Genomic DNA, 27,555 nt, shown 5'->3' with positions numbered 1-27,555 from the left:
TCTTTTCTTCTTTTACTATCAGTATTTCAGAGGTAAGAAAAAAAAAACATTTTCTCCTTGCTTATATGCATATAAATCATGCATAGGGCTGGGGATGTGGCTCAAGCGGTAAGCACTCTCCTGGCATGCGCGGGGCGCTGGGTTCGATCCTCAGCACCACATAAAATAAAATAAAGATGTTGTGTCCACCAAAAACTGAAAAATAAATATTTAAAAATTCTCTCTCTTTTTCTCTCTTTTTTTTTAAAAAAAATCATGCACATAAATATCTTATTCACATTTTTTCCCTTAAAAAGTAACCAGACATAATTGCCTCATTAAACTCTGTTTTCTTAGCCAGTAAGAAAATTACACCTGTAATCTCAACGGCTCAGGAGGCTGAGGCAGGAGAATCATGAGTTCAAAGTCAGCCTCAGCAAAAGCAAGGCACTAAGCAACTTAATGAGACTCTGTCTCTAAATAAAAAAATACAAAATAGGGCTGGGGATGTGGCTTAGTGGTCAAGTGCCCCTGAGTTCAATCCCTGATACCCTCAAAAAAAATCTGTTTTCTTTTTATAAAAGAAAATGTAAAACAAAAACTCAGTTTCCCTTATAATAAACTTGTCTAATAGATACAAATAAACGGGGTACCTATTTTTGTTTTATCAGTATCTTTCAATTAAAACTTCCACAAATAAATAATTTGAAATCCAAATAATGCATTGATTTTAAGGTTTCTGAGGTCTAAATTCTCACTATTTCAGTAGATTTGTTTCAAGAATTTATTTATATCCTTGTATATAGTCTGCTTTTTAAAGTCACAAAGGCAAACCAATTATTATCCCATTCCAAGTTTTTAGGACTGAATTTCCAAAAGAAAGGTTTTTAAACAGATAAAATTATATTAAATATTAAATACACAAAGTACAGATGTAAGTTTATTAAAAAACAGTATTATTATTTCTGACACCGTACAATCTTTAGAGGCTTCACATGACAATATCTTAAATTTAATGATTCACATTGGGAAAATACATGTATAGTTACTACAATGAAGACTTTTCTTTTTCTTTTTTTTTTTTTTTTAATTTTTTATTGTTGGCTGTTCAAAACATTACATAGTTCTTGATATATCATATTTCACAATTTGATTCAAGTGGGTTATGAGCTCCCATTTTTACCCCATATACAGATTGCAGAATAACATCAGTTACACATCCATTGATTTACATATTGCCATACTAGTGTCTGTTGTATTCTGCTGCCTTTCCTATCCTCTACTATCCCCCCTCCCCTCCCCTCCCCTCCCCTCCCCTCCCCTCTTCTCTCTCTGCTCCCTCTACTGACATTCGTTTGTCCCCCTTATATTATTTTTCCCCTTCCCCTCACTTCCTCTTGTATGTACTTTTGTATAACTCTGAGGGTCTCCTTCCATTTCCATGCATTTTCCCTTCTCTCTCCCTTTCCCTCCCACCTCTCATCCCTGTTTAATGTTAATCTTCTTCTCATGCTCTTCGACCCTACTCTGTTCTTAGTTACTCTCCTTATATCAAAGAAGACATTTGGCATTTGTTTTTTAGGGATTGGCTAGCTTCACTTAGCATAATCTGCTCTAATGCCATCCATTTCCCTGTAAATTCTATGATTTTGTCATTTTTTAATGCAGAGTAATACTCCATTGTGTATAAATGCCACATTTTTTTTATCCATTCATCCATTGAAGGGCATCTAGGTTGGTTCCACAGTCTTGCTATTGTGAATTGTGCTGCTATGAACATCGATGTAGCAGTGTCCCTGTAGCATGCTCTTTTTAGGTCTTTAGGGAATAGACCAAGAAGGGGAATAGCTGGGTCAAATGGTGGCTCCATTCCCAGCTTTCCAAGAAATCTCCATACTGCTTTCCAAATTGGCTGCACCAATTTGCAGTCCCACCAGCAATGTACAAGTGTACCCTTTCCCCCACATCCTCGCCAGCACTTGTTGTTGTTTGACTTCATAATGGCTGCCAATCTAACTGGAGTGAGATGGTATCTTAGGGTGGTTTTGATTTGCATTTCTCTGACTGCTAGAGATGGTGAGCATTTTTTCATGTACTTGTTGATTGATTGTATGTCCTCCTCTGAGAAGTGTCTGTTCAGGTCCTTGGCCTGAAGACTTTTCATGTCATACTTTCTAATGAGAAAATTCAATTCAATGAGTCTATTAGTGTGCTACACAGAATTTTATATCAAGAGAGGATTTGATTTGCACTTTGGATAACTTTCAAACCATGAAGATTTGTAAAAGTGTTAGGAGTGTATCCAACAACCACTCATCAGAAGAAAAATTACTATTATGAAAAACCAAACCTTCAATACCACCAAAGAAAGAAAATAACACAGTGAAGCTCAATTGTGTATTATTTTGTAATCATGCATTATATCATTTGGGCTTAACACAGCCTGTGAAAATACTGTTTACATTCCGATTCCAAAGGTGAAGAAACAGGTTTTGAGAGATGAAGTGACATGTCCCAGGTTACAAGTTTAGTCAGATGGAGAATTAGAACCTGAACCCATTTCTTCAGCAACTATTGATTTGGGGAAATTCTTGGGCTGAAGTCCTATCATGAGAGCAAAGTTTCCAACTCTTGCCTGTGAGGCCCCTTTGGCTATGGCCCCAGGCACAGCATGGGAAGTGGTTCTTTAAGGAAGTTATGGTACCAGATGGACAGGGGTGTGGCTGGTGGGGTGGTTGTGACACATTTCTCCTCGCACTCAGGACATCTTCTATCTTGCCTAACTACTTAGCCCTTAAGCACCTACCATATGCAAAATGCTCTGGGTGGGTGTTGAGGGGAATGCTATGGTGAATGAGACATGGCTTCAGTCATCACAGTGTAACCACGGGACCTATGACAATGGGGACACATTGTAGGGAGCACTCTTTTCACACTCCATAAACAAGTGTTTATGGAGGTCCTAACCAAGTTATACATGGCCTTGTAGACCTCACTGAAACATCACCAAATGCACCAATCAGCAGGGTTCTGGGTTGATGCAATTCTAATAGAGAACAAATAGAAGGTGAATATCCCTTATCTAAAATGCTTGGAACCAGAGGTGTTTTGGATTTTGTGGAATACTTACATAAGCATAATGAATTGTCTTGGGGATGGGACCCGAGGCTAAACATAAAATTCAAATTCAAATTCAAATTGAAAAAGTCAATTCAGTTGTTTATTTCATTTATACAGTATTCACAGAACCTGAAGGTAAGTATATACAGTATTTTTAGTGTGCCTGGGTTTTGACTGACCATCACATGAGGTCAAGTGTGGAATTTTCCATTTGAGCCCTCTGTCAGTGCCTGATTTTGTAGCATCTGGAATTTGAGGTATGTGGATTAGAAATGTGTGACCTGTACTTCAGGGAGCACGCCTAACCAATGTGCCTTTCACTGTGCCTGTCACACAGTGAAGGAATTCAGAAGGGAACATAGACCTGATGCCCATCTTCAAGGTCTTCTGGGCCAAGCTCATTTACTTATAAGAAAGGCCAGAAAGCATCTGGCTGCCATTTTTCTTACAACTACCCTGTGTTTCTAGTAAATCATGACACTCAGCAAGGAAAGGAATAAAGCAGTTTTACTTTAGAAATACTCCAAATCCATTTAATGATAAAAAAGCATAGTTTTAAGTAAGCTACTTTTTAAGATTGTGGATTAAAGCAAAAATAGCTTGTTTTTGAAACAGAATTGGGACTAAAATATAAGAAACAATGTTAGCCTACATGCCGGAGTCTCTGTCCGGCAAATGTGGCTGGACTTCCCTCCTCCTCTTGGCTGTGAGCATCCTCACTGTAATGCCCTCTGACTAAGTGACAAGGAAGTAACTTGAATTGTCTGTTTCCTCCGAGCAGATGGCTCCTTGTTTTTCACAACATATGATTGTAAAATCAGTAGGATATTTTAAGAACCCGCTGAACAAACACACCAACTTGTTTACCTAAAAGTGCTGAATGAACAACCCATTCCACCTGGCCCCCGCACCCCACTTTCTTCCAGACGAAGGTTGAGATGCTGTAACTCACTCTACCATGCTATTGGTGAGGCTTCTCCAAGGGAATACAAAATGTTAGTCTTTGATGTTTTCAGGTCAATATGATTTTTAAATGTACTGGTTTTCTTTTGTAAGATTCATGGCTGTGACGATGGGGTTCATCCATTCCTTTATTCTAGAGGCATTTATTGAGTTGTGCCATACGCAAGATACCCTGCTAGGCAAGTTCTTTTCAATCTGCCTAGACTTGAAACTAAGTGACTTTCACTGTCTCCCCAAAGTCTAGAATAATTCCTGGCATCTAGTAGAATCCTAATACATTTTTCAATGAATGAATAACACACTGAGACAAGCCATCCAAGTATTTCCCCCACGAGGAATTCATATTGTGATAAAAAGCAGTATAAAGACCTTCACCCTTGGCAATTATTATCTGCCCACTAATTATTTCCAGGATAGTTATTTTCAGATAGTTCCACAGGACTGACACAGCTTCACAGGAAATCAGTTAATTAACCACCAGATGTTGAATGGACGCTTACTTTGTGCAATTCTCCCTTCTTAGACAACTGGGCCATTCAAGGGAGTGAGATATAGTCTCTGTTTCCAAAGAGCTTCTACATGAACATAAAGTTAATAATATAATACAGTACTGAGTCCAAGAAGGTTGTTGGCATCCAGAAGAACTAAAAAGAGGTCATAGGAATAATCTCGGGCAATTACAGATGGATGACTGGGATTGGGCCTTCAAGCCCACATGGAGAATGAAAGAAAGGGCATAATAGGAATATAGACGTGTGTGTGTGTGTGTGTGTGTGTGTGTTAGAAGGTGAGGGGAGAATGGCATGAACAGAGTAAGGAAGAAGGCAGAGCACAAAAGGATGCCAAGAGTTCATTGCATTTAGTGCAATTTGAGTCAACTGGATAACTTTATTGAAGGAATACTATGTACCAGCCATTGTAAGAGGTAGTAGATATACAATTGGTTAACAAGACTGATATGGTCCCTGGATGGCTAGCCAGCAGAAGATACAGATGAGTAAACAGACGATTACAATACAGTGCGATAAGTACTGTGGTAGGAAAAGTCCAGGTGTTATGAGAAGGACATAGATTGGACCAGTAAAGAAGAGGAAGTCGGGAAAGTTCTTGGAAGAAAAGATCTGAAATTGACACCTGAAGTCAAAGTAGAAATTAGGAGGAAATGTGAAGGTAGCTTGTACGGCATCTGCCCGGGATCTGAAGCTGGCGGAGCTTGCTGAGCACAGTGGGAAGGAGAGCTGGGGAAGGGGCCGTGGACAGAAGCAGTGGACAGATTTGGCATCTCTCATTTCCCAAGGATCTTGGACTTTATCCTAAAAGCAGTGGTGACCCTGAGGAATCTTAAACAAGGGAATGAAACAAACAGGCCTTTTAGGTAGATAGCTATCTGCAGTGTGACATGTCCCTGAGAGGGGAAATGGATGACAAGAACAAAAGAAAAATATGGAGTTCTTGAAGGTGTATCCCCAACACAATGCAAGAGCTAAATGAAGAATGAGTGAATGAGTGAATGAATGAATGAATGAAATAATCAACCAATCAATCATTTAGAGCAGAACTGAAAATATGAGACTTGAGGTGGAGGTAAAATTTGTCTGTGTGCACATAAGGGTGGAGGGAAACACTGGAACACTGATGTGTCCTCAGCTCTTGCATCTCAACAGACAAATGATCACAACAGGTGACAGTGGAGTGTGGCGGTACAGTGGAAGCTGCTTGAATGTTGGAGTCCAGAGACCTGGTCCAAGCCTTAGTTTGGCCATTTATTAATTGTGAGATGCGACTTAATTTCTTGGACCCTCAGGCCCCACATCTATTATGCCTGATTTTTTCTTATACAACAGCAGAGCAGCATCACACTCTGTGTATGCTTCTGTTTGCAGGAGGAACATGGGATCTGGGCCAGGATCAGCAGCCCATTGGCGTTTCTGATTCATCCACCATAAAAAGCAGCTAGTGCAACTTGCATGACAGTGGTATTGTGGTTTAGTTGAAAGGAACTAGTAGCCAGTGTTGATCAAACTGGGCAGGTGACTCTCTTGTCCGTGGAAAGCCTGGCAGTGAAGTGAAAGAGGTGGGAGAAGGATAGGAAGAATCCATCTGCAGCTGTTTCCAATGAAAGCACTGGGGACAGAAACAAATGGCACAGCTGGAGCCTGGGAGTCGGTGAGGGGGCCAAGGGCAGCTGGAGGGGGCTGAGGGACAGACACTGTCTACACTAGGACTCAGCTCCCCAAAGCTCACTGCCCTTTCATGAGTTCATCTTACCAAATTAATGTTGCCAACACAAGATCTTAGAAAGTAGAACTTAGGCAAGGTCGAAGCCAAGAGGCCTTCTCACAGATTTGGGCTGTAGCTAACAGCCCAGGGCCAGATGACTTATGGAAAGAGAGGACAAGAGCGGGAATCATGGGTGCAGGAGTGGTGTCCTCCTTGGATCTGGAGATTTGGAAAGAGGAGAAGCCTGCTTGGAGTATGAAGTGGAGAAATGCAGGAAGAATTATAATGTACATGGATCCAAGCATGTTAAACCAACAAATGGGGGGGGGGGGGTGATGTGGACAGAAGGTGAAGAACAGCCCTGTGAGAAGGTTCTGGAAGTAGGGCTAGTGAACCAACCTAGAAATATTTTTTGCCATGGGTTTCAGAAAACAGGGCAGGTCTGCATTCCTTGGTACCCTCAGGAGATCGAAGAGATGAGGCCCAAAGTGACTTTCACTGTGAACACTGAAGTCCCCCTCCTTCCAGCGTCTCCCATCTCATCCCCTGCTACTTCCCCAAACTCTCCTGTAAGTTCACACCATCTGGTCCATCCTAGGCAGAGAGTTGCTTTTTCTCTGCCGAAAAGTTGGACACAGGGCAACATCAGTGAACCAAGAAGAAATCCATTAAAACAACAGCTTCCTTAAGAAATGTGGCTTTCAGTTTGTGGACTGCAGTCCCAAGTCTCTCCATCATCTTCATCAGATGATTCCATAGAGTTTTTATGAAACGATAGCTGAGGGGCTGGGGTTGTGGCTCAGTGGCAAAGTGCTTGCCTTGCACATGTGAAGCACTGGGTTTGATCCTCAGCACCACATAAAAATATAAACAAAATAAAGATACTGTGTCCCTCTATAACTTAAAAAAAAAATTTAAAAACCCAATAGTTGACTAAATTATTTTCTATCAACACAGAGTCATCCCTCCACAGTTGGCTCTCATCTATCCTCTGCAAATCAATCAATCAACCACCACAAAAAGGCCACTTCCAGTTTTTCCTGGAAATTCCAATGCAAGGGGTCGTGAAATCAAGTTGACTAAATAATTCATTCTCTGCAGTGACAGCTGAAATGGCTTGGCCAGGGATCAGGGTCACTGGTTATCTTGTGCTCTCTACACACCAATAATAATCCATCCAAGAACATCTAAGGCAGACATCAGAGTCTCTTCATCAAGACTGAAATCCGTGTGTCTCCTGTTCCCTAATACATTTCACCATCCACATTGTTTAATTGAGCCTTTTACTACAAACGGTTTTAGGCTCTGATGCTAGACAGGAATTTGAAGCATGCATTGGAGTATTTAATGGCATTAATTTCTGGTGCTCACAGATTTCTGATGCCAACTTCACGCCACAATCCAATAATCTTGCAAAATAAAGAAAATACCAGAACATGAAATGCAACACAGAATTCTCCAGCACCGCACGCAAAGTAGTTCCCTGTCATGCTGATGCTGACGAGTCATAACATACTTGCCTATATACAGATCCTTAGATGTCACAATCAATTAAGAAAATAAAAGGAAGAATAAGATAGGCACTTCCAGATTGAAGAACTGCTCTAACTTTTCCAATCCAACGCATTTATTTGGCAACCGAAAGCTCTTCAATACATCCCAAGTTAATTTTAAACTCTCATCTAATGATGACAGATGATATGTAGTCCTTGGTGTGTGGTTTCATTTTAATCGGAAGGCATAAATTTAAATGATTCCTACCTGGAAATATGGACGGTCTCTTTTTGGGGCGCCTCAGGTGAAAGGGTTCCAAGTTCTTAATGTTTCTTTGAAGTTTTCCTCTAATGTCATTTCCTATGAGTAGTTCAGGTGGCAGGCTGCTCCGTCTGGATGATTTATGATCATTTTGAGATGAATTTAGTTTGTTCTTCGTTCTGGAATATAAATTGCTGTCATCAACTGCCATCGTAGTAGATTCATTGGAGACTCGGAACAAAATTCCCAAAAGCCAAACCCAGAGGCAGCCTCTGCCACAGCCTCCTCTGCCCAGACTCGGAGGTTCTCATGCTTTCCCTGGCACTTGTTTGGGAAGCTTAGCAAGTTGATGGGCGTGGACTGGAACAGGTGTAGAATTACTAAGTAGCCACTCCTCTCAACAGTTAATAGCACAGGGGAGAAAGATCCCCCCAAAATCATTAGGTACAGAAGACTGGGGAATCTGAACAGAGGTAACACACACATCCGTGCTTTTGTGGATGGCAATAAAAGTGGTGTCATGCTTCTAGTATGAAATACCTGTCTTAATGGTGCAATAAATTAAAAAAAATAAATAAAAGCAACCACAACTCACTATTTAAGAATGAATGCCAGTGCAAATTGTGAGACTGGTTTTTGTTACTTCTTAAACTCTTATTGGAGATTTTGAACCATTTGAGGAAGCATTTTTTTACATTCTCTTCTATCTTTGTGTTTCAAACCACATACATACAAATGTCCTTTTTTATTCTTATCTGGCCAGCAGCCAAGGAGCTGGCTGGAAGAGGGAGATGAGAGATGGCGGGTGATGACCAGGAAGGAACCGGTTGTGGGTGTGTGTCAGGCAGCAGTGCTGGGAACCCAGGATTGCGCTGGCCCACCCTCCCATCCTGTGCTCCACCTGGCAGATGGCTTCTCCAGAAGTTCACCCTGCCTGGCAGAGGGGCTGGAGGTCTAGAAAACAGGCGTTCACTGCTGACAGGATGAGGTCCCCCATGCAAGAGATTAAAAAAATAATAAATGCTGTTATCCTGTGGGGAAGCTGCGTAGCTTCCAGCTAAAATGGTCAGTTGGTTTGGTGGTCTCAGAAGAACCAGCTTCCTGCTTGACCTGGGCACATATTTTCTTTCTTTTCCTTTTTTGTGTCCTTTATTTCCTTCTCCCTTGCTCTATGGTATGTGGCAATGTCCTACATGAATTTAGTTTGTTCTTCGTTTTCTTAACTGACTGCAGAAATCATAATTCTATCATTTATCTTCCCCAGCCATGCCCCAGGTCTGTGTCCAAGCAGTCTCTCTCCAGGGGGCGGGCGCGAGCACACATACACACACACACATACACACACACACACACACCCCTCTCCTGCTGTCTGGCTGAGTGTGAGTCAGAAGATAAAGAAGATGAGATCTGTCTTTTCCCAGTGCTGGGGATCAGCAGACACATATATTTTATTGTAAAGGATTTGTGTGTTGTTTTAGAAATCACTGTTTATTTGTGTTTCCTGGATGCAAAGCAGCTTGTATTAAATTAAAATGTGAGAGCTGGATCTCTTTACCTAGTCAAAGACACATTGCTGTGCTAACAGAAGTTTTATTCTCTATCTTCCTTATGTCCTTTCAGCAACAGGTCTTCAAAGTAGGACATTTTCTGAAGAGAAAAGCATGTTTTTACGAATAGGTCCTGATTAGAATTGCTATGATAATTTAGCAATCATTTTCATATTAGATCATTAGGTTATTATTTTTTTAACCAATTCTGAGAATCACCTGTATTGGTCCCTCCCAGGACTTAGAACTACTTTGTCCAACTGAAATGTATCATGAACTTCTAAAACCAAACAAGTGACTTGCATACCACCATTTTTTCAAAGCCCAGGAGACTGCTTGAAACTCCTTTACCTTATTGAAAATATATTTTTCTTCTAGTAAAAAAAATAAAGAGTAGAGCACTTAAGAAAGTTTGAGGTAATGACTTTATAGGGAAAAAAAATACATTCCCATACCTAAACCCCAAGAACTGTGTTTAATTTTTCAAACACATAACAAGGTAGAGTCTTAGGGCATAAAAGGCTAGATGCCAAAAAGGAGAAATGTGGCAACAGTCAGGCACATTGTTCAGTGACTTTCTTTCCCAATCTACAGTATTATCATAAGGCTAAATAAGAGCATATATGAGATGAAATAGAAGTCTCTTAGGAAAAGTATTATCACACATAGAGTGTGCATCAGTTACATCTGTATTTTGTGCACATATAATTTAGCTTCTGTCTTTAAGAGGCTGCTGGAAGCACAGAGTGAAGTACCTGTGCATCTGGAATGCTTCGTAATAACAGCTGTCATTCACCACATGCTTAATGGCAGCCAGGTCCTATGCTAAGCCTTTGGCATGCATTATCTCACTGATTCCTCCTAAACCCTGTTTTATAGATGGGTGCACTGAGACACAGAATCAAACATCTAGGAATTGGCAGGAATGGATGGAGAGAAATTAAACACAAGATTTTATTTGACTATAAAACTCTTGTTCAAGTTTATGCTTTAAACTGCACCAATATACTACTTGTTAGATGTGCATGACATCTACAGGGAATTAAAAATCCTTCTCTGGTTTCCTAAAACGATTCTTAACCGCAGCAACTGTAACTAGGACTTCCCTGTGTAAGGGAGCTGTCAGAGGGCTTTGAGGTACCTGGAATGAAAGTGGAAAAAAGCAAAAGGAGAACTCAGAACTTTGTAGGTGTGTACCAGAAAGTAATTGCTTTAATAGTAAACGCTCCATGTTAAGGCTTTTCATATTAGAATACACTTTTATATAACAGCATTATATTTTCCTGAGATTTAGATTACCTACACTATTTTGGAGGTAATTTTAGTGCCCTGATCCTCTAAAAATTAAATGATGTAAGAGAGGGTCAGAGGGATTCATGAGGTGCACTCAGTCCCTCTCCTGTCCAATGCAATTCCCCCTCAAAAGGAATATAAATCAGATAGGAATCTAGTTCATTTAAAATATTTCCTAAAGAGAAAAGTAAGGAAAGTTTGAATTCACTATTATTAAAAAGTTAGGGTTATATAAACAAAGAATAATTTTTATTCATTCAAAAGTGGCATTAAGTCTATGAAAAAAAGTAAAGCAAACCATCCTTTAAAAATATTTAAATTGGCTGCAACATGAATAGCAATCAACCAGAGAAAATTCAGCTTTCTTTGGTCTTAACAAGAGTATTCATCGGTTGCAATGTTAAGTCTGCCTTCCCTCTTTATAGTAACAGCCAAAAGGAATTTCACTTTTTCCAGACAGTCAGAAATCTGAGCTTAGAGGTACCTTAACATTAACAGCATAATTAAGTAACTATAAGTGTATAATTAGACATTTTCTATTTTAATAAGCATTGTGTTTTAAAGGTGTCCATTCTCCTATAAGTTCAATAAATTGATCTCTTTTGAAATGCTCTTATTTCTATCCTTTGAGAAGTTGTGTATTTTATATTGAACAATGTTGTCCTCCCGTGGCATTTTATTCTTCCCATAGTGAGACATTATCTTGTTTCTCTTAGAATGTTCAGCCCATCAAAGACATTTCTTGAGTTTGTAGCTATGGATTCCTGTGTGTGGGTAGCTAGTACAGAGAATTTCTCAATTATTTTGCTTTTTTATTGAGAGAGAGACAGCTGCAACTGTATTGAAAATGATACAACTTCACAATTGTAGACTTCTTTCTCATTGTCACCTTTACAGAAATGATCCACCCATGGAAGTTTCAGATCTGTTGGGATTCACCAAATTAGCTTCTGAATTTTGATCTGACCCATATGTGATGCACATCGGCAAATATTTCTTATTTTTTTAACTATTTATTCAGTTAAACTATTTATTTATTTATTTAACTATTTAAACAGAGACAGCCTATTATCCAGTGGGTTTGCCATCAGAAGAAAATAATAGTATAAAATGTCAGAATGATGAATATCATCAAGTTGGTCAGTTCAATGGATTTCTGTCTCTGAAAGGTTGCCAGCCACCTCTTATTGGCTGCATAACTTTTCTTAGTATGGTAACAATGCCTCTAGTAATATCTGTGGTGTGTTTATGGCCAAGGACAGCTTTCCTCAGTTCCTAAAAACATCATTAAGATGTTCAGTACTTATCTCATTGGCTTTCAATAGCAGTGAACACTAATGACTAGGGCTTCCCTCTTAAAATTCTCTGCTCCTTTGGCTCTCCATAATACTATCATTGTGTGTGTTTCTTCCTCTGTTTTGGGTCCCTTCTGCTCAGGTTCTTCAGGGGCTCTTTAGAAGTATCTTTTCCTCCTATCCTGTTTTTGGCAAGCCTATAATGAGCATCTACTATGCGTCTGACACCATGCTAAGTTCAATGTCTGGACTCGGGAATCTCTTCATCTAGGAAGGAAGCAGACCTATAATAAACAAGTTACTACAGCACAGGGTGACCAGTCTGTGCAAAGGTGACACTGCAAATCTACTTGTTACTTTTTCCTGATAGACAGGAGATGGGAACAAAAAGGTTCTCAGAGAAGGACTGAGTTCACAAGGCAGATGAGGGGGTCTTGTGCACAGGTACTAGGCTGTGACAAGCACTAATGTCCACGGATGGCAAGAAGTTGCCCTCCGTGTCCACAGGCTCCACATCCACAGACCCAGCCAGCTGTGGATGGAAATTTTTTTCCAGTGGCATCTGCACTGAACATGTACAGACTTTTCCTTGCCATTATTCCTGACACAATGCAGTATGATAATTATTTACACAGCACTTACATGCATCAGGTATTACAAGTCATCTATAGATGTTTTAAAGCATCTGACAGGATGTGCACAGGATCTATGCAGGTTCTGTGCCAAATTATATAAGGGACCCAGCATTTGTGGATTTTGGGATCTGTGGGGGTCCTCAAGCCAAACACATACAGATACTGAGGATCCACTATACAGCAATCCTCCGTCTTCGGGGGCGGGGGGGGGGGGGCTTGGCAAAGAAAGCACACACATTGGAAAGACAAGATGGAGCACTTCCAGAGAACAGGGGCTGTATGAACAACAACAGGTAGTGGTATTATCTATTTTTTAACATCAGCATAAATTACCTATCTGGAAGATACCTACTTAAAAAGTTAATTTTTAAAAAAAAAATGGTTCTGACCTCTTAAAACAAGTTGGTCATTTATAACAAAATTTAAAAAGTCTTTTTAAAAAAAAACATTCTGGCTTCAGTCAATCACCCTTCTCCTAAACCCTCTTTATTTATCCTAGAAACTGTGGTATGGGGTTTGCTGAAGCACTCTTACACAAGTTTTTAATGTCATGCAGAGTGTACCTCTTTTACAAAGCTTCAGAACCAGTTCTCACTGGTTGCCATCCAACTTCATTTGCACTTGCATTCCTCCTTCCTCCAGGTTCAATTTTGCAAGTCTCAGCAAAATGCCAGTCACTGCCTGGCCTTTTCTCAAACTTTGGTAAGGCTTAAGGGCATATTTTTTTTTTTTTGATTTGTGTGGGTCCTTTGGTGAAAGGATACAACATAAGCAAATCTCTATGTATACTACCCCTAAAGCAAAGGACAGGCTGATAGTTGATATTTCCTACTATTTAAGGGATTGAACTGAAATGTGCATCCTAAAAGAACTGAAGACTTTGTTTTGTGTCTGAATACTACAGAGAGCAGCCTGAGAAATGTTGATTCCCACAGTCAGGTTGGAAAGTGACTACCAGGACTGAGCCACCAGGAGAAAGGTGGCTCTACCCATCAGTCATTCTCACCCGTGATTTCATCTTTCACCCGTGTGCCCCACCCTCAGCCCAGGAATCTCCACAGCTTTCTGGATCTCCATGTTCAAGTGGGATATGACCACTTCCTGGCAGAAGTTCATCATGTACAAAACCGGTGCCTCCAAATGTGTAGTTCCTGAGTTTCTGAATTCCTTACTTCCCTAAAATGGTACCTGATATTTAGCCAGTGACTGAAGCCACATACCTTGGAATTAGTCTGTCTGAATCATGCCATATTTACCCCTTAAACATCTTTTGGTTTGTGTCCTCCACCCCTGCTGTCACTGCCTGGTGACAGCATTCATTATCTCTTTCCTGACCTGTTGCTTGAGACTCCCAACAGGTCTGGCCACTTCCAGGCTCAGTTCTTTAAGCACTGATCTCTGACATGGCATCTTGATCCTTCACACGTCAGCAAACTACCCCTGGTTAGCACACTTCCCATTTAAAAATGCTGTGAATTTGGTGTCAACATACCTTATATACAAACAGAAATATGATAAATTGTGGTATAAAGTTGTATTAAGAATTGTAATGCAAAAAAAAACAAAACAAAACAGAGAGCTCATATATAATGGCATAATTTGGCATGAACATACTTTATATACAGAGTTACAAAAAATTGTGCTGTGAATGGATAATTATGAATGTAATGCACTCCACTATTGTCATGTATGTAAGAAATAATAAAAAAAGAAAAAAGAAGATGAAGTCAATAAATGAATTAAAGAAGTAAAATGAAAAAAAAAAAAAAAGAATTGGACAAGACATTTCTGAGGCGCTGACCAGTCCAGAGAATCAAAAGACTGATACACACACCAGACACCTTTTAATGCAACATAATTGCTTTAGCTTTTATTGCAACCTTATTTCTCTCCTGTGTTATGGGTTGATCAATCAAAACTGCCAAACATCAACACCTGCTCACTATGAGGGAGACCTTGCCATCCAGGACCTGGGCAAGAGAGTGATTCGCATCAAAGGTCTTTCATGTTGCTCCCATGAGATTTCATTTTCTTTCTTTTGGCTCTAAGATCCAGCCTGTGCTTTCTCCCACAGGTTTAGGTTTTGTTTTGGAGGGGATGACAGCAAAGAGTGTAGTATTCAGAAATGTATTTTATAGTTTTTACTTTTTAAAAAACTTCCTTGAATAAAAAAGTCTAAATTAATTTATGAATTTTTATTCTGGAAAAATAAATAAGTAAATAGACTATTATTTATTAAGACTCAGCTATTTCGTATTCAGGTGTCTTGAGTTTCTGATCTGGAAAAAGGAAGTAATTTTTGCTTCTTTCATCAGTACTTTGTCTGAATTTACTGAGTAATGGTTGGTGTCCTCAGATGAAAAATATCATAGGTATATACATGAATAATAAATAACAGCAAATTGAGAAATTACATACCACACACATGCTGGATGGGTATTATTCTGGCAAGTTAAATATTACCTTTGTAATTATAATACCACTTTCATAAAGCTTATCTGACTAGAGGGTGGTATTTCTGATAAAGACATTCAATAAAGTAAGAACAGAAGGAAACTTCCTCAACCTAATAAAGTACATTTACAAAAAAACTGTAGATGATTGCACAAGTAAAGTGAAAGACTGAATGCTTCCCCTCTAAGACCAGGAACAAGGCAAGATGTCTCCTCTTAACAGTTCTAGTCAACATTGCACTGGAGGTTTTATTTATCTGGCAAGAAAAAGAAATTAAAAGACATCTAAGTTGGAAAGAAGAATATAAAACTGTATTTGCAGATTAAATAATTATCTATGTAGAATCTGTTGGAATTCCCCCAAAGTTACAAAAACTGATAAAGTGACTTCAGCAAGATTGTAGAATACAAGATAAATCCACAAAAATCAATTGCATTTCTAGATTAGCACAGAAAAAAATGAGAAATTAAAAACTGAAAAACACCATACAATATTAACTATTTAGAGACAAATGTGACAAATATGTGCAGACCTGTATACTGAAAACTAAAATAACATCATTAAGATGAATCAAAGAAGACCTAAATAAAGCTGCCCATGATGGTATACATGTAATCTGAGATACTGAGGAGACCGAGGCAGTTTAAGGTGAGGCTGGGCAACTTAACAAAACCCTATTTTAAAATAAAATAAAGAAGGCTGACAATGTAGCTCAGTAGTAGAGTGTTCCTGGGTTCACCAAATGCAAACTAAACTACACTTGATACCACTACACACCAATTAGAATGGCTAAAACCCAGAGTGCTCATACCAAGTGTCAGGAAGACTGTAGAGGACCTGGAATTCATATAACATGGTTGGTGGGAATGTGAACTGCTAAAACCATTTGGGGAAAAGAAAAAAAAAAGTTTCACAGTTTCTAAAAAATCTAAGCATACACCTACCATATGATCCAGCCATTTCTCCTTAGGTAGTTATTTAAGAGAAATGAAGACATGTATTTATACAAGAACACATAACCTGCATTAACACCAATTTTGCTTTTAATAGCCAAATACTAGAAAGAACATGTCCATCAGCAAGAGAATGGATAAACCACAGTGTATCTATACAACAGAATACTATTTAGGATTAAAAGATATGTTCCTGCAAATCTCAAAATAATCATGCTGAGCGAGAGAGTCCAGACCAAGGAGCTTTCATACTGAGTGATTCCATTTATATAAAATTCTAGAAAATGTAAACTAATCTACAGTGCCAACAATGAGATTAGTGGACGTCTGGCAATAGGGGTGGAGAGGAAAGAGGGAAGGATTACCAAGGAACTGGATGAAATACTGGGGGTGGGGAGTGATGGATATACTTAAGTCAAAACTAAACAAAATGTACACTTTAAATATGTGCAGTTTATTATGTGCCAATTGTTAAACTTTTTCCTAAAGGCAATCACAGTGCATTTGAAAAAAGACTCAGAAAAGTTCCAGATTCGAGCTAATAAAACTAATAAATAAACGTGAAAATTCTTCTTATTATCCCATCATATATATCAAGAATAAGGGGAAAATATACATATGCCTCCCAGAGTCTTGCAATTTTTTTTCACTTAAGGATTTAACCAGACACAGTTACACATTCCTGTTATCCTAGCTATTGGGGAGGCTGAGGCAGGAGATTGCAAGTTGGAGGCCAATCTCAGCACTTAGTGAGACCCCATCTCAAGAGAGAGAGCGAGAGAGCGAGAGAGCGAGAGAGAGAGAGAGAGAGAGAGAGAGAGAGAGAATGTAATTATTCTGAATTATGTCTTTAGGCTTAAATTTATATAAACCCCAAGCATGTCTAGAAGAATGTCTCCTTTGACATTCCCAGGCAATGCATTCAACAGAATAGTGAATTGTCTATGGAAGGCTCTAAATTAACATTGTAGAAAGAATGAATAGATGAGTGAGAGCTGCAATGAGAGAGAGAAGGCATTTCTTGGCAAGAAGAGCTTCCTCACAAGCTACCCAGCTAAGCTGGGAAGCCCCAAATACTTCAGGATAAACTTCAGTTCTCTGAGCTGGCGTAAGGACGGGCTTCCTGGACACCCAAGGTTGGACGGAATGAGCTAGTCCTCTCACATTTTCTGCTGCTTTTCCTGGGATGCTCCTAACTGAACCTTCCAGGTGCAAGTGCAGCAAGAATGTCCACAACAGCTCCTGGTTGTTAGGTGGGATCACATGCTTAATGACAAATGTCTGAGATGTCCTGGGCAATTTTATACAACAAGTTAGCGCTATTCTGTGCAATTTCAGGTAAAGTGCGTGAAAAAAAAACCCACCTTATAACCACTGTACAGAGATTTATAAAGAGGGACCAACAAACTGCATCATATGATAACTAATCACAAACATGTCTTTTCTTCCTTTAATACCAAAATCTAGAAAACGTAAGTTTCTCCTTCTATTCTTGGTGTCTCACCTCCTTGCGGGCCCTTTCCCTGAGTTTCATTCTTCCCCTTCTCTGGCTCCATTTCCTTATGCACAAAGCATCTCCCTTGTTCCCACTCTCATCTTTTATGACTAGGGAAAGCCATGGAAGCAAAGGAGGAATTTCAAAAGGTGTTCTTCCAGAAAGAATTCCTTTCGCCCTTAAGTGTTGAAGAAGAGCCACCATTTTTTTTTTTTAACTCTGTCCAGGAATTGGTCCCAACTCAGATTCCAAACACGTCTAAGTGTTACTCAGGATTCCAGAGTGTGACACGTTTGTTTGCTCACTACTGAGTCCCAGCTAGCTTTGAGAAACATGATCAGAACTGGGAACTATCTCCGCCAGGAGGTGGGCCCTAATCTTCAACTTCAAATCTCCCAGGCTATACATCTATTTGTTTATACATCTATTTATATAGATATTTTCATTTTCTAGATGAAAAGGTGATTTACTCTTACTCTCTATATCACATTCTAGAAACTAATCGAGGCTTAAATGTGAAAAGTCAAATGATATAAATCAAACGACATAAGTCAAGTGACATAAGCTAAACCGACATCTTTCTACTCTCATAAAATATAACTATAAATTTGTATTATTAATTTTTGATGAATAGTTGGGAGAGAAGATCTTTAGCTAACTTTTGAAGCAAATCTACTTTTGGTTTCTTGTATCAAATCTGTACTTCTCTTACTCATTTTATTAATACTACTAGTAATTAGAATTTAAAGAAAGACATTCATTGTCACAGTAGCTAAACCTCAAAAATCTATATTTTGGAATTTTTTACCTGTTTTAAAAAAATTTCTCTTTCAACTATACTTTGCAGAATATTCAGAAAGTATACACACACAAAATAAGTTATGTAAAATAAAACAGGAAAAAAATCTTGTACTCCCACCAATCAAGACAACCACCGCCAACATTTTGGCACATTTGGTTCTAGACTGTCTTTGTCCTGCCCTCCACCAGTCACCCAGGTCCAGCCTGGAAGCCGAGTCTCAGCCAACAGAAGGAATTCTTCCCTGTGGATGGCACCTCACAGCCGAGAGAAGCCAATGGAGGCAATCGGGAGCCACCAGATGAGATAAGGAGTGGACTGTCATGGCGTAAGAAAGCAGGAAGTATGGACACTATGAAAACTGGGGCAAAGGTCTCTCCCTGAAAGGGCAGTGGCTTACCAATACCCAGTGGGCTGTGGCTCTGAAGGACTTCAGGCTTGATTTGCCTCATCCTTATAATCCCAATTTCTATGATGAAATATTCTGACTTGTAAATATTGGCTTTAGGTTTTGTTTTTGTTCTTAAGCACTGGGGATTGAACCCAGGGGTGCTTTACCACTGAGATACATCCCCAGCCCTTATTTTATTTTATTTTACTTATTTTATTTTATTTTACTTTTTATTTTGAGACAGAATCTCACTAAGTTGCTTAAAGTCTCACTAAATTGCTGAGGTTGACCTCAAACTTGTAATCCTCCTGACTCGACTTCCTGAATTGCTGGGATTACAGATGTGTGCCACCACACCAGGCCAGCTTTAGGTTTCTAAAGGCACTGTGTGGACCAAAGAAACTGAAATGGAGCAGCAGTTATGGTCTCTGGTTCAACCCCTTTCCTGGGACTACATAGAAAGGCTTTTTCACAGTACATCTGGAATCAGTGCCTTAACTCATCATTTTCAGGGGATTTTGGTCTCAGAGATGTGTCTCAACGAAAAATGTCTAGAAAATTCTGAAAACAATCATTCTGTCTTGGAGATTCACCATGCAAAGAAGCACATTTGAGGCTCTTGAATCCAGCAGCAAAGAACTAACCTATTTAACTTTGTTTAACCATTTCCCAAACTTAGTTGAATACAGAACACTTTCCCCTTTTTCCTATGGAATGACTATTATTAACCTTCAGTCCTTTCATTTTTAATAGAAAGCCATTTTTTCAATAGCCACTTTGGTGCTGAGGCAGACCAGGGCAAGAAAAGCCAAAACAAGCTTTAGAATGTGTCTTAAATCCCTGCACATGACTCTTGTGGTTTCTCTCCCCTACAAGTAAGATGGGCCTTAATGCTGTGTAACCAATTCATAATCAACCACTCTTACCTGAGCTGCAGGCGTTAGGCAAGGAAAACAAAACCCTCCAATAACTTATGTGAGGCTCAGGAGTCCAAAACAAGTCAAATGAATTTTCCTCATAATTATAATTGATACAGACAGATGAAAAAATGAAATTTCACTTTGCTATCACTCACCAACTACCACAAGCAGTCAAAAGGAGTCAAAATACAATTTGTATTTTTCAACTCATTGTCCTCAAAGTAGACTGAAAGTCAACAGCGTTGTCACTGAATCAGTAATTACCCTTTTATACACAAACCTGTATTTTTCTTGTTGTTGAACAAGTTTCTCCACAATGGATCAGCTATCACACCACATTTATGAAATGCTATCCCATTAGGGAGGTCAGTTTTTTTCCATTGATGATTGTGGTTTTGCTTTGGACTAGTAATTTAACAAAAGCTTAGTGTGGTTTTTCATTTTTCCACAATAATTCTTCTAACATTCTCAAAATAATACCTTGGCTTAAGCCTTTGTTTGTCTTTATTTTTGTCAGATCTTTACTTTCTACTTACTGTTTTTCTGGAAGGACGGTATTAAACTGTGGCTTTTCCAAATTCTCTTTTCTAAATTGAGAAAGAAATTCTTCAGAAGTTTCTGGTAATGAGGCATTCATAAATTTTGGAAAATGTAAGAATTTTGGAAAACTAGCATGAAATTCTCAACGTAATTCAGATTTGAAACTAAAATACAGTATTTGCCAACTGTTAGAAATGTTTATTCTTTGGCCATTTCTGGGGAAGATACGAGAAGTGAAATTCTTTAATTCACTTAAGACAAATGTTGTTTGTGTTTTTGAAAGGTAATATATACATATAGATATCCTTGTATTGTTTGGAAGGTAACACACATGTATGTGCGTGTGCGGGCACACAAACACACACATCCCATGATATACAGATATATATAGGAATTGTCTTTTCCCTAGAAAATGTCCACAATTTAATTTCTGCTTCAAAACATCCAAATGGCTTTAGTTAGGTCCCAATCCAAAAAGACACAGCACAGAGTTATTTTATACTTAGGGTAAAACCCACAGCTGGGCAAACACACTAAGCTCGTACTATTGGGTGGGGGATGGGGTGGGGGTGTATTAAAAGTGACTTTATTCAATATTCGAAGATACAAGGGATTCTGACTTCCTGTGAACATTCTCTCTTCTTGCCTCAGACCAAACAAATTAGTTCCTTACTTCTTCTCATATCCTGTAGCTGTCAAACACTCTTCCTAGACATGGACTCAAAGCTGTAATTTTCTTCATGCAACCTTCTTTTTTTGAAGCAGGTATGTGGTTTTGGTTTATGTTGTTTTTGTCTACATTCCTTCAATCTCCTCTTCTGATGCAATGCTTCCCAGAATACTTCTTATTAATATTATTTGTCCTTAGCAGGGGAGGGTGGAGTACACATGCACATACACACACACACACACACACATACACACACACAATCAGTAGCCTTGGACTTTTAAATAGATTTTGTTAATAATAGATCAAGTTTAATCAATGTTTGTGTTCTCATTCTCAAAGTTTAGAGACATATAATTCTCAAATCTTATTGCTTCAGATTTGGGCTCTTCTATCCAGCTCCTCAATGGACTTTTACTCAGAATTTTTTAAACTCTCAACATGTCCAGAACTGAAATCATCATGGTCTCTACATTGCTACCTGTGCTGCACTTTCTTGGCTACCGAAATTTCTAACTTGGTGAAATCCTTCCCTGCTGTCCCTGGCACTATCTACATCTACTGCTTATCAGCTGCCACCAGTTACACCTCTGTGAACCCATGAGCCCCTCTGTTCCTGTCAGCCTTGTCTTAATGCAGAGCTCCATTCACCTCTATCTAGATCTATCAGCATCTCTCCTACCCAGGTTTTCCCTTCTCAAATATATCCTAAATGTTGGTGCCAAATGGCTCCATCTAAAAGGCAAATGGTCAGTTTATTCTCCAGTTCAAATTATTTGAATGGCTCCCTGCAGAGGGCAGGTGAAGGTGAAATGTAGCTCCATTTCCACCTCTTGGTGTGGCATTTCTTTGCCTCTTTACATTCATCTCGTACAACTGCCTGCACAACTCAGCTGTGTGTATGCATGCCTTCCACACTCCCTTGCCCACCCTGGTCATTTCTCAGTTGGTACCTTTATTTGTGTTGCTACCTCCTCCTGGAGTCCTTTTTTTAACTCTCTGCTCTTCTTAATTCTCTTGCCTTTCTCCCCATATTGCCCACCTTCCCCCCAATTCACAGACTCCTTTAAGAAATCATTTCTGAGCCAGGTGCACTGGCACATGCCTATAATCCCAGTGACTCAGAAGGCTGAAGTAGGAGGATTGCAAATTCAAAGGCAGCCTCAGCAATTTAGTGAGGCCCTAAGCAACTCAGTGAGACCCTGTCTTTAATAAAATACAAAAAAAGGGGGGGGCTGGAGATGTGGTAGTTGAGGGCCCCTGGGTTCAATCCCTGGTACCAAAACAAACAAACAAACAACAACAAAAATCCAAAACAAAACAAAACAAAAATCCCACAACGATTTCTGGCTCCCTCCAGCCCTCTATGCTCTCACCTCACACTATTTATACTTATCTGCTTAGGTCCTCAGGCTCTCTTGCTGGAATGCAATTTGTCTATTACTCGTCTTTGTATCCCCAGCACCTAGCACTGTGCCTGGCACACAATCAGCAGCCAGGAAATATTTGCTGGACTGAGGAGCTGGATTTGAAGGTGTACATGCAGGGAACAAGGCAGACACAAGGAGAATTGTGTCTTCTCACTCCCAATAAGTTCTAAAAACAATTTGAGGCTTCAGCTGTTAGATTTGCATATACTTAAACAAACATAAATACTAACTCTTTGCAGTTAGAAAAGAAAAAGTAGTTAAAGAGTTCATGATCAACTAAAGCTGTAGATCAAAGGCTGATAGGGAAGGGTAAGGCCAGAACACTTGGCTTTAAGCTTATAGAGTTGATTTTCTTGATCCACAAATGGCTCAAATGTGACTCTCAACAACTATAGTTATATTTCAAAATGTGTGCAAAAAAAATCAATTTTTTTTTTCTTTTGCTGTTCTATTTAATTGACATTTCTAGATTCTAGATGATGACAACAGACTTGTGCTTAGTGATAGCAGCAGGACGAGGGGGCAGGCTGGAGGGATTGTGAAAACCCTGGCTCTTCCCTTCTGTGAGCAATTGCGGGCAGCACACATCTGGGAGAGGTGCAGACAATCTCCCCACTCGGGCGGACAGTCCTACCAACTCCAGTCCACCCAACGCAGCAAACAGTTATTGGGCTCTTTTATGTATCAGTCCAGGAAAGAGATGGGAAGAAAATAATTAGGCAGAGTTCCTAGGCAGAGAATAATGCTACATGATTAACTGCCTGGTTATTGTAAAGAACAGCTAGGACTCCATGTTTTTATAAATATGTCAAAGTTGACTCTACTGTCATATATAACTAAAAAGAACCAATTTTTAAAAAGAGAAGAACAGCTAGGGGGGATACTTTGAACAAGAAAAGGGTGAGGGAAGGAAGAGAGACCAAATTTCCATCATATGTATTTAGTGGACAATGTAAGTGGAGAAGTGAATATAAGCAAAAAAAATTGATAAACATAACTTGTTTCAACAAATGACCCAGTGTTTTGCACTGAATTTCACAAATGCAGCAGACCGTGCAGTCTGCTCTCAAGTTCAAGGGGTTATCTATGTGTTATTCTGCAGACAGCAGAAAATGCAACATTTTGAAGGCCAAATTAAGAACGTTTACTTAAAATTATAGGCTACTTGCATAGCTTCTGAAAATAAAGTTGAAACACTCCAAAACATTCAAATAAAGCTGTAAGAGGATGCACAGATTTTCAGGAGGAAGAGAGCAGGATTCCATAAAAACAACTGCTACGTGCAGATTTGCTTCTGCTTCATTGCTGTCTAATTAGCAATCAGTTTATGATAAACTGGCAGGAAGAACTTCAAAAAGCAGCCGAATTTCCACATGGTATATAAAACATGTTGTTAACAACGTTCTTAATACTTTGCAATAAATGTGCTTCTCATTCTTCTTGGCACTGGGACTCAGCCCCATGGGGTGGAAACAGCCCAGGATAGCTTAGTCAGAGGCGTCAGATTTGTTCAGAGGAGTCAATAAGATAACCCAGAGAAAGCACACACACATGACTTGGGATATAGTGTTCGTTAAGTAAAAGCAATTTCTTATTTCCTCTCCTCTCAAATTATAAATCAAATGGCATGGAACAATAAACTCATTGTGTAGGATAAGTTGGGGGATGGTTAATTTTTATAGGATTCACAATGTTGTTTGAAGTTTCAAAACATGCTTATGTAATACTTGATGAAAATAAAAATTAATAAAAGATAATAAGCCACAAAACATAAAATCTCCAGGGAAACAGCTGACAACACACTGCATGAAGGCAAACAAAGCATTATCCCAGCCCTAAAGGAATCTGCAATCCAGTATGAAATGGCCTCATCTAGACAGGAGGATGAAAGAATACTGACCTTGAAATTAAAATGGGTTTGAGTCCAGATCCTGGCTCCAGTAGCTACGTGATCTAGGGTAAGTTCCTACATTTATCTGAGCTTCTGTGACCTCAGCATTAAAGTAAGAGCGATAACATCAACTACGCACATGGGAAGTGGTTGTGGGGGAGTAAAAAAAATTATTGTTGTGAAAGTCCCTGGATCCAGGCTTGGCACAGAGGTGGCCTTAATAAACATCGGTTGACTCTGAATCTTCATGAGCTACACTCACAAGTTTACAGGTAACTTCAGGTGACACGAGTATCTTCATGCAATGCAAACAACAAAACTCCAAGAAACAAACTAACAAAATCCAAATTAAAGTAAAAAATAAATAAAAACATTTTGAGTATTACTCTATATGAAATGTGAACAGCCCAGACCAAAAAAAAAAAAAAAAAAGACACTTAAAGAATGACTTATTATTATTAAAGAATTATTTCCAACGCAAAACATTCCTCATGTACACGAAGATGCTTCACTATGAGATTCTGTTGGGTTTCAGGCTCTTTGCAAGTGCATAGGTGCATGCAAAATACATGTGTATGTACACATTTTTATGTGTATGCGTGTCTATACACATCTGTGGTTTTATACATTTATTATTTAAAGTATCAACATTTACCGTTAAATGAAACACCTTATTTCACTATCACAATCCTTACCAAATTAAAAGGAAGCTCATTTTTGAATCCCTGTCTACACTACTCCTTGGCTTTCTGCCCGCCAGCCTCCAGCTCTTCACTAACCAAGCCAGGGCAAGAAAGGCCATGCCAGAGAGAGTACAGTCACCAGCCGGCTGGCTACATTGGTTCTCTCCTGCTTCCATGGGTAAGCTTACAGGCCCTGCTGGGAAAAATTCAAGGAAGTGGCAGTCCTTCTCCAGGAGGAAAAGTGCAGTCGGGTCCTGATGGGACAATGATGTCCACAGGGTTCTAGCTTAAAACTGGGCAGTTGAAAAAATGTGCTGCTGCTCCTTTAAGACAGGTGCTCTGAACCCTCCTGAATCAACAGAAGGATTATTTATTCTCCTGTGTCAGTACAAACTAACCTCAGTCCCAGAGGAATTTTTTTTTAAAAGTGTTTGCTCTCAAAGCACTTAGCTGGCTACTTTAGGCCCTGGCCATGTGAAAGGGTTTTCAGTCTTTCAGATGGTTCACATTCCACTCTTACCTCCTTGACCATTCTCGTGGCTATTCGGGAAGAAGCCGGGTGGGCTGCTAGAGTGGAAACAGAGGATTGGGGAAATTATTTGATCCTTATTTTGGTTTTATAACTAGCAAGCTGTGAAACAAATCTTTCAACCCGTTTACTTTCTGAATTTGAAAAAATAAAAAGGTTTGAATAATATGATTTTGATAATTCCCTCCGGTCCCAAGACATGTGTATGCAAAACTTTTGAATTAAGACTGTTATTAAATTACAACAAATCAAAATTAGTGGATTAAATATAGGATTTAAGATGACAGAGAAATAACATAAATCTAAAGATAATGGGTAAGGAGAAATTTAAAAGACGTATAACATCACAAGATTAAGAATTAGAAAACCACATGATGAATGAACGAATCTCGGGGTTGACTTTTTCAAAAGACAATAAAGATGATTGACATTATTTAACAATTTCATCTAGGAATTCTGATTAATGTGATAAAATAAAAATATACGTAACTAGTGATATAATTTGCAAATTAGAAGACTTTACACATGGGCTGAGGATGTGGCTCAAGCGGTAACGCGCTTGATCCTCAGTACCACATAAAATAAAAAATAAAGATGTTGTGTCCACTGAAAACTAAAAAATAAATATTAAGAAATTCTCTCTCTCTCTCTCCCTCTCTCTCTCTCTCTCCTCTCTCTCTCTCTCTCAAAAAAAACGAAGACTTTATACTTGTAGAAAAAGCCATTGACTAAGAAGATTCATTATAACAGTCTAGAAAAATTGTTTTTCTATATTTTTGTAAAAACTGGTTGGGATATAAATTTTCTACAAAGGTCCAATTCATAATAAAAATACAAACAGGATCTATATTATAACATCTAAGACTAGACTATTAAATTTCTAAAACCAGCTTACATATATTGAGATCTTGATTAACTGCATATTGATGCAAGAATTTTATATACTTTATTGCATTTACTCTTCTCAGCAGTGATATGAAGTATTTCTATACCATTTTACAGGTGAAGAAACTGAGGCAAATTAGTCTAAATACTCAAGCTAAATGCTGGTACATTCTGGATTGAAACAAAGGACAAAACATCATTATTTGCAGGCAATAATATTATCCACCTAGAAAATATGAAAATCATGAAAAACTAAAGAAGCTATCAGAAATAGGAAGGTAGTTGTACAAATATACAAACATCAATTACTTTCCTAATTAGCAGTAAACAAACAGAAAATGTGAAGGAAAAAATGAAACATTAAAAACAATCTGAACAAACAAATCTATGGAATCTAGAAGATGCTACAAAATGATACTGAGAGACAGAAAAGTTGACTTTAAAAATAAAGAAAAGATCTATTCTCTCCAAATCAATATATAAATCAGGTGGATTTCAAACAGAATGTTTCTGAACACTTGACAAGATGATTCTAAAAAAAAAAAATCGACTTTGCAGTGCCCAAGAGACAGGATGTAGAAATATTAACTAACCGCTCATGCAAGGTTTGGAGTTTAGGAGAGAGTTGAAGAATGTTTCGAAGCCATCAGGGTCTAGAATTTAGATAACAGTTGACAACAACAGCAACACAAAAGATTGCCTGAAAAGGGGCATTTAGAAGAATAGTCAGAGCTGGAGGAAACCCAGCCACATTTAAATTAAAATGAGGGAGAGGAGCAGCTATGTTTGGAAAAGACCGAAGTCAATAATATCTTGGAACTCAAGGGAGAAGAGACTTTCAGATTTCCAGTATTTCAAGGAGCCAAAAGTAGTAAAATATTACGTAGGATCACTGAACATTGGGGTGCCCTGCCATTTGAACTAAAAAGCAACCAAAAAACCATCCCACTACTAACCAGTATGCAGCAGGAGGGTCAGGACTGTTGATCTCACCCATTGTGAGACAGCCTACTTGCCTGGTCTTAAGAAGTAATTGGTGTCTGTGTTGGAAATGCAGACATTGACCTGAACTATCCTGTCATAATGCCACAGCCTGCATCAAAAACATTTT

General features: G+C 38.8%; 1 protein-coding gene across 5 annotated transcripts in view; it reads right to left on the bottom strand.

The window, feature by feature from the left end:
* Fry (FRY microtubule binding protein) overlaps positions 1-27,555 on the bottom strand; it is a 407,101-nt gene that overhangs the window by 298,804 nt on the left and 80,742 nt on the right. For 2 of the 5 annotated variants that reach the window (XM_058582514.1, XM_046454025.2), the window contains exon 2: positions 8,044-8,216. The exons of 1 other annotated variant lie outside the window; for it this stretch is intronic. Coding sequence is in view for 2 of the 4 variants with exons in the window: in XM_046454019.2 (XP_046309975.1) it covers positions 8,044-8,248 (205 nt within the window). In the remaining 2 variants the exon portion in view is untranslated. Of the gene's footprint in view, positions 1-8,043; positions 8,518-27,555 lie in introns of those variants that run through there. 2 more of the 5 variants (XM_046454019.2, XM_046454020.2) reach the window with 2 other exon arrangements.

This window comes from Marmota monax, unplaced genomic scaffold, assembly GCF_021218885.2.
Source record: "Marmota monax isolate L192 unplaced genomic scaffold, Marmota_monax_Labrador192_F-V1.1 WCK01_AAM20220418_F8-fsc00011, whole genome shotgun sequence".
Classification (NCBI taxonomy): Eukaryota; Metazoa; Chordata; class Mammalia; order Rodentia; family Sciuridae; genus Marmota; species Marmota monax.
Note: the sequence above shows the minus strand (reverse complement) of the source record. Positions and strands in the feature narration are given on the sequence as shown.